General features: G+C 40.2%; 1 protein-coding gene across 6 annotated transcripts in view; it reads right to left on the reverse strand.

The window, feature by feature from the left end:
- grid2 (glutamate receptor, ionotropic, delta 2) overlaps positions 1–15,355 on the reverse strand; it is a 560,240-nt gene that overhangs the window by 114,390 nt on the left and 430,495 nt on the right. For all 6 annotated transcript variants that reach the window (XR_005207895.1, XR_005207896.1, XM_037778044.1 and 3 more), the window contains 2 exons: positions 12,755–12,952; positions 6,237–6,549 (listed from right to left, as the gene is read on the reverse strand). Coding sequence is in view for 4 of the 6 variants with exons in the window: in XM_037778044.1 (XP_037633972.1) it covers positions 6,237–6,549; positions 12,755–12,952 (511 nt within the window). In the remaining 2 variants the exon portion in view is untranslated. The remainder of the gene's footprint in view (positions 1–6,236; positions 6,550–12,754; positions 12,953–15,355) is intronic.

Consider the following 15,355-nt stretch of genomic DNA (forward strand, 5'->3'; position numbering starts at 1 on the left):
ACTGCCAGCTTCTGTCGCCTGTTTGCACATTTCAATTACAGCAGAGTTCACAGTCCATTTGATAACTGTGTCCACTTTAGCTTTCTTCTCTCTCAGAGTGCAGCTTGGCACCCAAAAAAAAAAAAAACACACTAAAAGAGGAGTGTCGTGGTTGTTGCAGTTTTCAAATGTAATCTGTGCAGATGCTCTCTGGCTGTGGAACACGCTGCCTGAACAACACCTGAGGGCATCTCAGACACTGAGCTTTCTGTGTAAAACTGGCCCAGAAACCTCTCTCCACAGCAAGACGTTTTTCTTTGAACTGCTAAATTATCTTTCCCCTACTTTTACTGCAATTTCTCATTCTCAATTTCTCTTTCTTTCTTCTTAGAATTATGTTTTTTTTTTTAAGATTTGTTTTTAAAATGAAATGGATCACAAATTAATTGCATCATTACTGAATTTACTTGGACTATTCAATATAATTGTCCAGATGACTCAAACACAGTAACAAATGGTCAATTTGATTTGCCTTTGGTTTAATTCTGTTTCCAATAGCCGTAACAAAATGATGTTTAATCCACTTTACAAGCTGTAATTTGAGCAGCATTATCATCTTTGACGATGAATAACACTTTCTTTCCACGCCATGTATGAATGTGTCCATCTTACAAAAGGCTTTTTTTTTCGCTTTCAAACACATTCTTCTGTTCCTGCTGGTTTAAAATCCTCCACAACACTGAACGAAATAGGCACTTCCTTATCAGCAGTTCTGCTCAGCTTGTTGACACTTCTATCTGAGGTACAGCAACTTTATTCTGACCACACTCTCTACAACTCATCCAAACTGCTGCAGGCAGTCTTGTTTTCTGTCCTCCTGAATTCTTGCATGTCACCCTCATCCTGCTCTCCCCACACTGACTGCCTGTGGTGGCTCATTTCAAATCTAAAACCTGGTGTACGAGACTGCAAATGAGTGCACATCCGCATCCCTCCAGGCCATGGTCTGTCCGGGCTCTGCATACCAGCCAGTCAATGCCCTGCACTCTCCTAATAATGTGACCTGGTAATCACTCAGCCCAGCCTTGACTATTCTCCCTCCTGGCTCTGAAAAATATTGGAATGACCTTCCCACCTCAGCCAGGGCCAAGAGAGTAACCCAATTGAAGTTGAGAATTAATCTCCTTAGGAAACATTTCACATCCTCTTTAAATCATATCCTCTCTCCCACATCTTCCTCTCTACACACATTCCTTTAACTCTAACTGTAAAATTCTCTTCCCCATATCCCTGCATCTCTCACTGTCTGTTTTCACCGGTGTAATACCCAAATCATATTTGTGTTGGCAGCAATGGAGATGCAGTCTGCTTTCAAAAGAAGACAGGTGTGACCAAAACCAGAAGTCAAGTTCTAAACAACATCAAGGACAATTGGGTGCTGATAGATGGTCCCTCCCATTGGCCACCGCCACTGCATGTTTTTGAGATAAAGTTGGTATTCAACACGGCAGGAATGGTGTCTACCTGTGTGCTACCTGTAAATCCCAAACTGGATTTTCTGTAGCTTATTTATTATTTTTGGACCAAAGTGGGGCTGTCAATCGATTAAAATATATAATTGAGATTATTCACGATTGTCCATAGCTAATTGCAAATTAATCGCACATATTTATCTGTTTAAAATGTACCATAAAGGGAGATTTGTCAAGTATTTAATACTCTTATCAACATGGGAGGCAGCAACTATGCTTGCTTTATGCAAATGTATGTATATATTTATTATTGGAAATACTGGATATTGTCCAGAAACCCTCACAGGTACTGCATTTAGCTTAAAAAATATGCTCAAATCATAACATGGCAAACTCAAGCCCAACAGGCATTAACAGCTGTAAGTGAGTCAGTGTGCTGACTTGACTATGACTTGCCCAAAAACTGCATGTGATTATCATAAAGTGGGCATGTCTGTAAAGGGGAGACTCGTGGGTACCCATAGAACCCATTTACATTCACTGATCTTGAGGTCAGAGGTCAAGGGACTCCTTTGAAAATGTCCATGCAAGTTTTTCTCGCCAAAATTTTGCATAAGTTTGAAGTTTTATTTAGCCTCTTTCACGACACGCTAGTATGATATGCTTAGGTTTTTTAGTTCCATATGATGCCAGTATCTTCACTCTAGCTTAACAACTGAGCCCGCTACAACCTAAAAATCGCAAGTTGCATCAATGCATTAAAGAAATTTGTGTCCTTAAAACAAATGTGTGTTAATGCATTATTATCACATTAACTTTGACAGCCGTAGACCAAAGATTACTTGACTGTACACTTCTCTCCCTCAGTATTGTTTATTGCTCTTTAAAGTATGTTCAACTTTTGGTCACGTAGTGACTGTAGTCTGACCTTGTTCTGATTGAGTTTACTGTATATTCACCTTTTATAGCCTTTGTACCCGATGGTTGCTTGTAAAGTTAGCATTATATACATTTATGTTCTCCATTTCTGCCTCTTTTTTCAAAGTAAACAATCACAGCCTTTTGCCAATATTAATGCTGGCTCACAACACTAAGCTGAGGTTATTATGTATGCATGTGGGACTCGTGACTTTTTTTTATCTATTTTTCTGTATTCCTGCTGCACATCTTAAAGCTAATTCTGGGAACAACTGTTTCATTTTTTTTTCTGTCAAAATTGCTCTTTGAGGTGTTCTTTTGTTTCAGGAGATGCTGTATTACTGTTGAATAATAAAACCAAATCACAGGACTTCTGCGGGGCCTTTGATGTAGCAGTTAACAAAGCAGATTTTGTCAGATGCGGTCCTTCCCATTGTGTCTCTTTACCTCTCCCCCTCTCCCTGTCTTTGGCTCTCACTCTCCTTGAGACCAATTAGATATAGTTTATGGCGTACAGATATTTTCCCCACTGTTCCCATTCCCTCTCTCGCTTCCTCTATGTGTCCCTCCCTCTATTGGCCCTTGTACGTGCACGCACGCACACACACACACACACACCACAGACTGAGAGACCTATGGGTGAAGTTGTAAACAGTCAACTGGCTGGTACCTTGGTGACCATGATGAGCAAGAGGGGAGGAATACTGCAGTGTAAAAAAAAGGAAGAGAGGGAAGAATGGTAGGGGGGGCGAAGGGACGAAAAGACACAAAACAGGACATGAAAGGGAGAAAAAGAAAGGGAAGTGAAGAGCAAGAAATAGTCAAAGAAGAAAGGAGGAATACAAGAAAAGAGAAGGTTGAGAAAAAATCAGTGTAATCCCTGTGCACCTCCCTCTTTCTCCTCTCGCCTCATCTTCCTCTCACAGTCAAAGTGACACAGCCAAAAGCAAAATTCTGGCCTCATGTTAAACTATTCGCTCTCAACAGTCATCTCCAGCTCCCTCCTGCTGTGTGTGTTTGTGTGTCATCTGAATCATTTTCCCTAAGGGTAATATTTCAGGGTGAAGCACAAAGGTCTGGGACATTAGAGAGGTGTTGCAGGAGTGAGAGAACTGCTGCATGAATATTCATGCATATGCATGTGTATGTGTGGAAGTTATTGTTGCCACTGATTTTTATAAACCATTATCAAATGAAGCCTTATTTATCAGTAAAGAAGATATAGTTTAATTCTATAACTAGTTATCGTGAGGAGGAGATCTCTGCCTTATAAAATGGTTGCTGGGATGAATAAAGCCTCCACAGGTGACTTTTAAAGCCGGTGAAGGTCAGCCCGTTTAGCCTTGCGGCAGTAGCCTGTTCATGCTCAGTTAATTTTCTGAGAAATATTTCTAGCTGGCCAAATCAGAAACGAATTACCAGTGGCTAAAGCACAGCTCTTCTCACACGAATAAGAAGCATCTGATGCCACACACAAACACACTTACAATTACTACACAGAACTACACACCCATGTACTGAATATCTACACACACAATGGACAAACCCATTCTTAAAGAATTACATCCTTTCTCTCTCCATTCTCTCTAATGATGCCATGACTAAAATGTTAATTACGGCTAAAAAGAGAAACGATTGTGAATATCAAACAGCAATTAGCATGTATCATCATCATCATTACCACCATTAGCTGCAGCACAAGATGGAGGATTATTTACCAAACGGTGGAATGCTCATCAGTTGCTTATTCAGGGCCTGAAATGTTTCACAGGGAGCAGTAAAAAGAAAAAAATCCACCTCAATTTTGCATAATTAATGTAGCTTAAAAAATTAACTATTGCGAGTCCCGGGGCATGATAGCAAGAGCACACTCTGCTCTTTGGAAAGTAGCAGTTCATTTTGTTATTATGCTGAAAACCGCACAAACATCCGCACAGACACAAACACAAACACAACAATGAGCCTATGATTATGAAAATATTTAGTGTCACTATTTCATACTATGCTCTATAGAGAAACACACAAACCAGTTGGAAAACAAAATGCACATATATGTGATCTTTTCTTTCCTCTTCTCTCCCTGTCATGGCTTTATTCCTGCACTGATGGAATTTAAATCCTTCCCTGGGTGCAAATTGTCTGATCTCACACCTGAGCACGGCCCGATGGATTCTGGAAAATCTTTGGGTAGGAAACCAGGATGAGGTCATTATCCTCCAATCAATCCAAGTAGAACAAAACCTCTTTTCCCTTTTGTTCTCATTTGACTATTGTGCTCCAACATTAAAGGTCAATCCACACTTATGACACCCAGAGGATAGCTATTATCAGACTTTTGACATTAGAGTGCTTTAGCAATCACATTTTTTCCTCTATGCTTCCCTCCCCTCCCATTATCGCTCCATCTTTTACCTTTGAGATGGACCCTGCAAATATAGTATGCTATTGAAGTACATATCCCTACGGCAAAATATTAAAACAACAACACTACTGTGCACCTTCTGGTTGCCAGCTGGGGTAAGAACCATAAACTATGAAAATATACTAATAACTCTAGCAACCTCAGAATGATAGGGCTCGACTTACTTCATTAAAAGGCTACAAAAGTATAAACAGCTTAGTTAAAGGCAGACTGAGTAGGATTTGTCAGTTGGGGTTTGTAAACACACGATTCAAAATTGGCCCCTTCTCGGCGGCTCAACAACACCAGAAGCACAAGCCCCCTGACCGCGGTTAGGTGGGGTGCTCGCAAGTGGGTGAAAGCCAACCCAAGATTCACTCTAGACTTGCCGCAGTAGTCGGTGTTATACGTCGTTCGGACACACACCGATGACATTACTTGCCCACCGCCCCCACGTCGTTTTCTTTTTTTTTATAGAATAAAACCCATTTAGTTCATTTGTGCGTATCAGCGCTGTTTTATCAATGCATAGTCAGACGACGGAAGCTACGAAGTGAAAGTGAAAGTGTCTGCTCCGTACGGAGTCGCAGCACAGAGTAGCAAGAGTCAGACTTCACATACACAGGACGAGAGAGAGTTGACAGACAAGACGATGGCGGAGGATTTGGTTTTCAAAGCGAAAAGCAAAAGTGCCTATTGGGCAATATTTCGTATTTAAACCCAATGCTACAAAGAACCGGGAAGTTAATGAGGCAATCGGTGTGCGGAAGAGCGGCGCCGGGTGGAAAACTGCGGCCCAACAGCAAAAGCTCAACTGCAGAGGCCAGACACATAGCCATCCAGTTACAGATCAAAGTAAGCACTACACAGATATTGAGTGTCATCTTTTCTTGTAAAATGTCCGGTGTAATTGGTAACACCGGTGTTGTCACAAGTTTATTAACAGGTGGGAAAATGTCCTCACCGTGACATCCATAATTCATTCTCGTTTTGGAACGAGCTTTGTCCGCTTGGCGTCTTGCTATATTTTTTTCAGTGCCGTGTCAGCCGTTTTCGTAGCTTCCACTTGAATGCGTTCTTACGATCTGGCACTCGGTTACTACGTTTTTATAGAGGCTGACGCCCAGAAACATTCTGAACACAGCAAAATAAGAAAGTACAGGCAGAGGGCAGGTTTCACTGCAGGTACAGACACCGCCACACACTTCTAGTGGGTCATAAGTGATGATTGAGAGGGATTATTTTTGTACATTTTAGAAGAAATCCTTCTCATTCTGCCTTTAAAGATCACTTTAGGTAATGTTATGGTGTCATGTGACACGTAAACAAAAATACTTGGAACCCAGTTTCCTCAAAATTACAATTATATTCTACTATGGTGTTCTGCTAAATCAGTTTTGGAGAAAACATAATTGCACCGTGAATTATGTTCACTGTCAACATTTCATGCATAATCTTTTCCTTACCTTGTTGTACAAAGGAGCCGTACACGAACCACATGGAATTGTACAGTGTTGTCGAGGACACAGATCCCATGGGTAGCCGGGGTGGGTTGAGCCAGTTGAGCAAGTACACCAGGATGCCAACAAGGAGCACAGTGCCCGCGATGCACGCCCACAGTGACAGGTCGAAGGGCGCCAGGCAGGCAAACATGTCCACAGTGCGCTCGGCCTTGCGCAGCAGAACGCCCACAGAATAATCCATGTAGCGTGTGGTGAAGTCCACGACGCTCTCTCGCTCAGGCGTGATGGTCAGGGCAGAAAGTCCCACATCGGCTCGCTGCAAGAGGCAGAGGGGAGGAGAGGAGGTTGAAGGATCAACACTGTGAAAATGTGTAGGTGAGGAACACATCAGAAAAATGTGGACTTTTGTGCCCAGAGATAGGTAAGTGCATTAAGTCCTGCCTCTCTTTCTTCCCACCATGTAAAGTAATGCATTCAAAAACTAAATATAAAGAAACTTTACTATTAAGCATCTGAGCTGTTGGTAGATAAACAAAATATGTTTCTTTTGTCAACAATATTTATTGTTTTTCTTTGAAAGTAAATGCAAAAATATGTTTTTTGTTACAAAACTTTCAGAATAAGTGGTCTTTGCACACCTGTATACAGACGGGCTCATGGGAGATAAAGCAATGGTCCCCGCACATTGTACACTATCCTTTTTCAATAGCTACGCTTGACCAAAATGTAGCTATTTAATACATTCACCATGACTCTCAGAACGTTTTGTGACTATTGCTGCCTTCAAATGGGGTCGTGTTTACTGTGTTCACAAGAAGAGTCCATATGAGAAGAGTCCCCCCTGTTGTGGTATTCACAACCCCGTAGGTGGAAAGCTTCTGTAAGCTCCGAGTTCACGAGTTGTGACGTGTTTGCTGATGTCAGAAATAGTGGAGGCCATGGAAGTTCATTTTTTAAGTTAATATATTGTAATTTTAGTTGTATATTGTTTTTCTTCGTAATTTTATAATATGTCTGAAGAAAATGTTGATATTCCTAACGGCCTCATTTCTTTCATTATGCCTCTGTATTTCCTGCATTATGTTACCCGCCTGCTAGCTTGCTAAATTGTAAGCCTCTGTGGCTTCTAGACGTTTGACAGTAACGTTAATATTGAAGTTGCTTAGCAGCGGTGTTCTCACGACTTAGCCACTTGAACGCCAAGCATATTGTGTACACGACTTCCCATGTTGTAACCACAAGTTCACAAGTTCCATTTGAAGGCAGCATGTGTAACCATGACCTTCCCTGATCCAGCCTACTAAAGTTAGGTATTGATGGAATTGTGTAATGTTGTGAAAGCTTTACTAAACTCTGTTGAATGTGAACAGGTTAATGACCATGTTGGCACTTTAGCAATGGAATTTAAGCAAGGAGATATTGGGTTAATCTCCTTTATTCTTAATTCAACAGTTGGCATCCTGAATGCAGACATTTCATTTCTCCTTAAAGAGATTGACGATGATCTTCAAAGTATATTAAATATAGTGTGTTGCTTTAGTAGTAAAGGGAGACTGAAGATACAAAAAGATAAAATGTAAGCTCATGTATGGATATTGTTATTATGTGCTTAATGTTTCTCTGTCTTGCCTGTACATAAGTATTTAAGTATTGTCGTGTAAGCCCACTTTAATACCCAGCATGGACTATGCATCTTTTGATGTGCTTTTGAATGGTTCATTCATTCAAAGCCTTTCTCATCATTTGGAATTTTAACAGACAACAAATGACTGCTTTAATTATTTGCGTGTAAAGACTCTAAGTTGAAAAAAAGCTGTCAGTGAGTATGTCTGCCAAGAAAAATAGGCTGAGCTCAGCTTAAATGCAGAAACAATAATGGCTAATTAAAATGTTTTCAGTCCCCAGTGCTTGGCTAGCAGCCGTAGACATCTGCTTGTAACATAACAAGGATTTAAGATGCTGTTGTGAGCGTGCGCATGTGTGTTTGAACATCAGTGCCAAAGATTGCTCATATATATTATGAACTTGTTAGATAATGAGATTTTATTTACTAGAAACAACTGACTGCTACAAGTTAGGGGATTTTGTAGGCGAACGCTAAGCCCTACAGCCACTGCACGCACACACACACACAGACACACTGATCACACTTACAAACACAGTTGCATGCACCGCATCCATATTCCCACATGCACACACACACACACACACACACACAAAACAAACAAATTTTAATCCACTGTAGGCAAAAAAAAAAAAAATCTGCTAATTTCACAGTTGAGTGAGGAAACAAAATGCTTAAATGTGCAGAAATGGTCACTTACACTGCATAAGAAGAATATTAGGAGAAGCCCTGCAGGATGCCTGTTGGTCGAGACAACACAACCATATGCATGCAAATGCAAGAGTATGTGTGTGTGTGTGTGTGTATGAATAGAGATGACTTGCCATGTTGACTGCTGTGGTCAGTCAACACGGAAACTTCCAGAAAGCTCTCTGGGTAATAATTATCTGGTGTAATTGGGTTTTTGGAGAGATAAACCTTGTTGCTGACTGATGGGGAAAACTAAATGTTCAGTTTATTTACAGCCTGTGTTTGTCTGTGTACACATAAATATGCATTGTGCTCAAAGCATTTCTTGATCATTTTGTGAGCTGTTGCATTGGGCAGGGGGTGGGGGGGTGATACAAAGGCTGAACAAACACACAAGTATACAAGGTCAAGGGAAGGAGAGCCCAGTGTTCAAATTATTCAAGCCTGACACACAGCAAAAAGAAAATAATGAAGGAAAACTTCTGGGAAAACCAAAAGCTGATCACAATAATAAATAAAAACATTCTAGACCTATGGAGAATGAACTAATTGTGCAGTAGCTTTGTGCAGGACATCAAAGGACATTATACATACATATGCAGATTTGAGCATGCACTCACACAAACACGTATACACAGTAGGAAATGGTAATTAAAGACCAGCTTGGTCTTTATTGTACAAAACTGTGAGAGGACGGTTGGATGAAAATCTACTTCTGCCACTATAGAATTTTTTTCTATTGTTGAATAATGTCTCAAACTGTAAGTAACCAGTGCTCTGTTCTGTTAAAGGGATATCTCGCGAAACAACAGCATTTCATGTGACGATAACAACAATTGCTTATGGCAAACCTTGCTGCCTTGACCTCTATCAATTGAACGTTATAACTCTGACCACACCTTATACTGTATAAGCTGTGTCCAAATTTCATACCACTACTGCAACGATTAATCGATTTGTTGTCAACTATTAAATTAATCACCAACTATTTTGATAAGCGATTAATCGCTTTGAGTATTTCTTTTTAAGAAAAAAAAAGTCTAAATTCTCTGATACCAGCTTCTTAAAAATGAATATTTTCTGGTTTCTTCACTCCTCTATGACAGTAAACGGAATATCTTTGAGTTGTGGACAAAACAAGACAGTTAAGGACGTCATCTTGGGCTTCGGGAAACACTGATCGACATTTTTCATGTTAATCGATTAATAGTAATATTTAACAGATTAATTGACAATGAAAATAATCGTTAGTTGCAGCCCTACATACTATATAACAAATCTAAGAGGTATGAAACATTTGTCATGTGTTCATACTAGAAAAATTACCAAATACAGTGTTCAAGGGATGAGGTATTTTTGTAGACCAACCAGGAAGTTAGCATCGCCCTGGTTACCTCCACAAAAAGCCAATGGGATTTTTCCATCAGGTTTTGGATTATTGCAGATAATAAGCTCCGTGGGAAACAAATGTTTATGATACTTGCACGTTTTGTTCAGCAAGATAATCTTCACAAATGAACACCAGTTTTATTATTTTTGAAGTGTAAATGTAATCACCAGAAGTAAAAAGTTAACGTTAGGCTATAAACAAACTACACCACGGTTGCCTGAACGCAAGTATAAACAATGTGGCTGTAAAGGCGGACGAGTCGGCGTAATGACGTTTAGTAGTCTCATTTAGCCACTTGTTAGCAACCGCCTGTTTTTAAAGACACATAAAGGCTTCAAAATTCACGAGTGGGATATTTATTGACATATTTTATATCGTAGAGCAAAACACTAAAATCTCTTCAGCTTATGTTAACCACAGACCTTATTTCAGGCATCTAACTAAAAACCCACTCAAAAAACCTATTGACTTCCAGACGAGGGAACCGGAAGTGCTAACATACTAACTCTTTTCCAGGTATTAAGGACTAATTCCTGTAGCACTCTATTAGGTAAATATTTGATAGATTTTTCAATGTGGTCTTAATGAACATGATGCATTACTCTTGAAGGCAACTCATAACTTGGTTTCAGGATACAAGATATTATGTCTTCCTCATTCTGGCTCAGTAAGTATATAAAAATCCCAAAAATAGTTTAATTGCTAAAATGGTTGAAGTAGCTTTCATGGATTAATAATACGTTTAGTAAACTCAATTTAAATGATGACAATGTTGTACCTTGCTACAATATTTCATTAGTTTTGCCTCTACTTAGTTCTGGTATTGAATGGAAAAAAGCCCCATTATTGTCATTACTGCCTTGGCCTTATTGCAACCCATTTTAGCAGTCCATAAATTATTTTGGGCAAAAAAGAATGGCGTGACAGCAAGAAACTGAGGTGAGCTCATGTCTTATTGTTGGTGGGCCCCCACATGACATCAGTCAATGAATGTTTTAAGGAACTAAGGGCCCCAGAGGAACAGTGAAGGTCTGAGAAACCTGAGCTACTCAGTATATTCAGATGCTTCTTGTAATGTTTTCCACGTGGTTGCTCAGCGTTTGTTTCTGTAGCAAAATAATATGAGTCTTTTCTACAGCAAAGGATAAAGGATGAGCATGAGTGCAAAAATCTTGCATGTGCCGGAGCTCTTCAACTTTTCAACGAGAGATCTGATCCCAAAATGTTCAATTGATTGTGATGAAAAATCTGAATTATTGGCACTACTCAGACTGGACACATTTGAAAGGTCCGCTTTTTTTGTTCTGTTTTCTCTGCTGTTTACTTTCTTTTGGTCTAAACTGTTTCTAAACAGTCAAAAATTAACAGATGGATTACAATATCAAATATGTTCAGTATTTTGACAAACTAATGTCAAATATTCAGTACTGTACTGTTTGCCAATTGCTACTAGAAAAGCTGAAAAGACAGATGGACAACAGATAGCTTTAGCATCTAAATTGAGGGCAATGAACTTGGCAGAAAAGAAGATTGACTCGCTAGTTTGTTACACGGCACACTTTGTGCTATTGGACTACAAAGGTGGGACTACCTCAAGTAACCTGTATGCTATGGCAGCTATGTTAAGGTTAAAGTAGTTATTATCCAACTGTGCCAGTCAAACTGTCGACCTCTCCATCTCTGTGAAATCTACATTCACAGCTTCACAGTCTCTTGAGTCCATTTTTCAACTTTCCACTGAAGCGGTTCAAGTGTCTGCCAGAAGTTATGCATCAAATACTTGAAGATACTTGAAGCTAGTGAAATCATTAGAAAGCTGCTGTGTTTTTAAAAATATGCAATATGACATCTCTGAATCTTTAAGGTCAGCCCCTCTCCAGTCCACTTCAGACTGCAAGCTGCAATAGTTAGTGAATGAGTGTCTAACATATTCTCTCTCCAATTTAAGGTCAGCCCTACAGTAGCCTAATGCAATATTTGCTTTTGAAGTGACATGATGGGAATGCGATGATGGGACACTCCAGACTGGGCAGACTCAACCTGAAGGAGGCTGTAGCCCTACTTAGCATAAGTGATGCTTAGCATGTGTCTGCCTTCATGCCTGCTTCTCCACCTTGTGTTCTGGTATAGTGACTGTGCATAAATAAGTATAAATAATAACTCCCATTCAATATTCTCTTCACAAGTTAAAGAGGACCTATTAATGCCTTTGTGATTTGTCCCTGTGTTATATAGTTTTTTGAGCATGTAAAAGGTCTGCAAACTTACAAGGACCAAAGTCTACGCCAAAGGGAGTTACTCTCCCCCACAGAAACACTGCTCCTGAACTGCCTGAAACGCCTTGCTTGAAGTCCCACCTTTTCTTCTGTAACGTTAATGTCACCAAGTAACACATTTGCATAATACCTGCCTAGCGGTTAGCTTGGCACACCCTCAAACAAAGCTAGTTAGAGCGGAGCTGACGCGGAGTCCGAAGTGACTGGTTCGGTTGACCAATCACAACAGAGTCGGCCAGCTGACCAATCAGAGCAGACTGGGCTTTTTGGGAGCTCAAACAGAGCTTTTCAGACAGAGGGTGAAAAGAGGTGCTGCAGCACAGCCGGTATGAGAAAAGTAAAGTGATTTTTTTAAACATTAAAGCATGTAAACATGTTCTAGTAGAAATCCAAAATACAAGTATGCAGCTTAAAATAAGCATAATAGGTCCTCTTTAAATCGTCATTTATCCAAACCATATCATTGTTCTCCAATATTTTATTTTATTGTTGTTGTATTGTCTGTGTGTGTTTGTGTGTGCACACATGTGTTTGTCCTCACCTTAAAGACCAATTCCCCCATCAGTCCGTTCCACTGACCGTCAGGCTGCAAGCTGCCGTATTTGTGGTCTGGAGCGACGTAGATCTCGTACTTGAAGCCAAGGTAGTTGGACAGAGCATCCAGGACGTCAATAGAATAGCCCTGGTACTTCTTCGGTTTCCCCAGAACGTTCTCTGACACCATTACAAACGGCTCCTCCTGGGGGGCAAAGATCAATCAGTGTGTCAGTGAGTGAGTCAAGCAGCCAATCAATACACCAGTCATTCAAGCATTAGATCACCCAATTACTCAAGTGGCCATTATACCACCGCAAATGCTCATCTTAAAGAATGTCTATGAGAGCCTATATTACACATACAGCACAAAAAGGTCAGGTTCAACACAGTCTTATTCACACTACTAGTGTTATTGTAAGTAAGTTTGCAACCATCAATTGAAAGCCTAAAGTAAAAGTAGATGGAAAAATAATAAAAGACATAAAAGGTAAGCGTCCCTCAGGAGTTTACATTGTAAAAAAGAAACGCTTGAATGGTTCATAATATGGCTGCTCGATTATGGCAAATATCATAATCACCATTATTTTGGTCAATATTGAGATCACGATTATTCATTGACTTTGGAAACATCATACATTTAGAAAGAACAATTTTATAGCCTACATTTTAAAGTTAAATGTATCGATCTGGTGCACTTTGACAGAAACTAGATCTATAAAGAACTTTGTGCTCTTGTAAACAATTTAATCATAAACACATTGGTTGTATAGATTTGAATGGTGATGACACGGTAAAAAGGTCACACAGGACGGGATTTGTGTTTGAGGACGTGTCGGGGGTTGCTGCAATCGGCGCACTGAAGACAGTTTGCCCCGATTGACAGTCATACCAACAGTATGACTCCCTCAGGGAGAGAGGGCACAGTGAGCACTAAGTGGTGAAGTCCAGGGCGAGGGATGCTATAAAGCAGCATCTTCACCTGGGCCTTTCTAAGCCAACCTAAAGCATGTCGCGGCGCACCACCATGGAGGAAATATGCCTGCCTGAGGCCAGCCAGCACTGGAGAGTTCCCATGAGGGGATCCTCCCACACCAAGCGACCGTCCTTGACCTGTCGAGTGGGACAAAAGCGCACCGCTGTAAAGGATAGGGGTGTGCTGGATTTATAACACAAGACAAAACAAGAGCGTCACTGTAAAATGGAATGCGGCACAATATGTTTCTATGTTGATTATCTTGTTTTCAGAATCGTTGGAAGCCAAAATTGTAATTGAAATTTGATTAATTGCACAGCCTTAGTTGAAAACATTTCGTACCATTAAAAAGAAATCAAAGCATATTTTACATTCGCTTCTTCCTCCCTTTTACTGACACATTGCTACCCTTGAAACCACCTTACCTCCCCCGACTCTCAATATGCATTACCATCCTATGTATTTAGGTGCAAATGGAATTTGTCACCCGTCTGACATGTGAAATGTCATAGCCAAGGGGAAATCTCACCCCTGTGGGTGAAATATGCATCACATCCACCTCTCCTGTAACATGCATGGATATCCTCGATCCCTAGTATAATATAGAGCGATACGAACAGCATGGGAACTCATCCAAACAGTGCTCTAAAGTTAGTCAGTTATTACACTGTATGCAACAAGAATTGGAAACTGCAGAAAACTAAATACCACTGGTAGCACATTTTTCTTTTAACCAATATGGTAAAAATAAAGTTCAAGATAAAAGAAGTGCTTTGACCAGAAATGATTCAGCCTTCTGTTGTTTTGAAAGCAATCTGGATGCTGACAAATGTACCAAAACAGATGCAACGACATGCTGTACTTAATATCTGTCTACGTGTTTAAATCTCTTTTTTTTTTATTTGGCATTACAGGAGAAAAATAAGATGTACCCTCTCAATTTTGCTCTGGCTAGGCTCCCAAAGTTCCCTACTCAGCTTTTCTTTTTATTCACAGAGGGAACCGTGCTTAATAATTTATTTAAATATAGCCTATTTAACATATTCAAGTGAATTAAAATGTTGAGAATCAATAATCGTGCCATGCAATTCAGCAGATTTGTTTTTTATTGGTTCATTCTGAAATGCGCTTGGGACGGCCGAACCACTTGTTTATCAATATCTCCATGGCATCTAAAGGGCAGCTTCCTGTGGAGGTTAAATGACATCCAACAATGCTGACATTTTAGCCAATTAAGTGAACACAGCGCACGGAGAAACGTGGTATTTTTCAACAAGGAGAGCAGGAAGCGAGGAAACTAAATTGATGCTTACCTTTATGTACTGTACTTGGATTGAGTGTTTCATACAGGAGTTTTCTCTTCAGCTCCTGTCTGCCCCCCCCCCCCTTCTCCCTCGCCCCTCTTTTTCTCTCTTCTTTAATAAATCCCTATTGATGAGTGAAATGTTTTAAGCCAATATGTCTCACAGATTTATGAGGGCCTGTGTGTTATTGACTGGATACTGCCCGCCCATTAAACATACAGACACACACACACACACACACATACACACACACACACACACACACACACACACACACACACACACACACACACACACACACACACACACACACACACACACACACACA

The sequence above is a fragment of the Sebastes umbrosus genome, chromosome 8 (genome assembly GCF_015220745.1).
Source record: "Sebastes umbrosus isolate fSebUmb1 chromosome 8, fSebUmb1.pri, whole genome shotgun sequence".
Lineage (NCBI taxonomy): Eukaryota > Metazoa > Chordata > Actinopteri > Perciformes > Sebastidae > Sebastes > Sebastes umbrosus.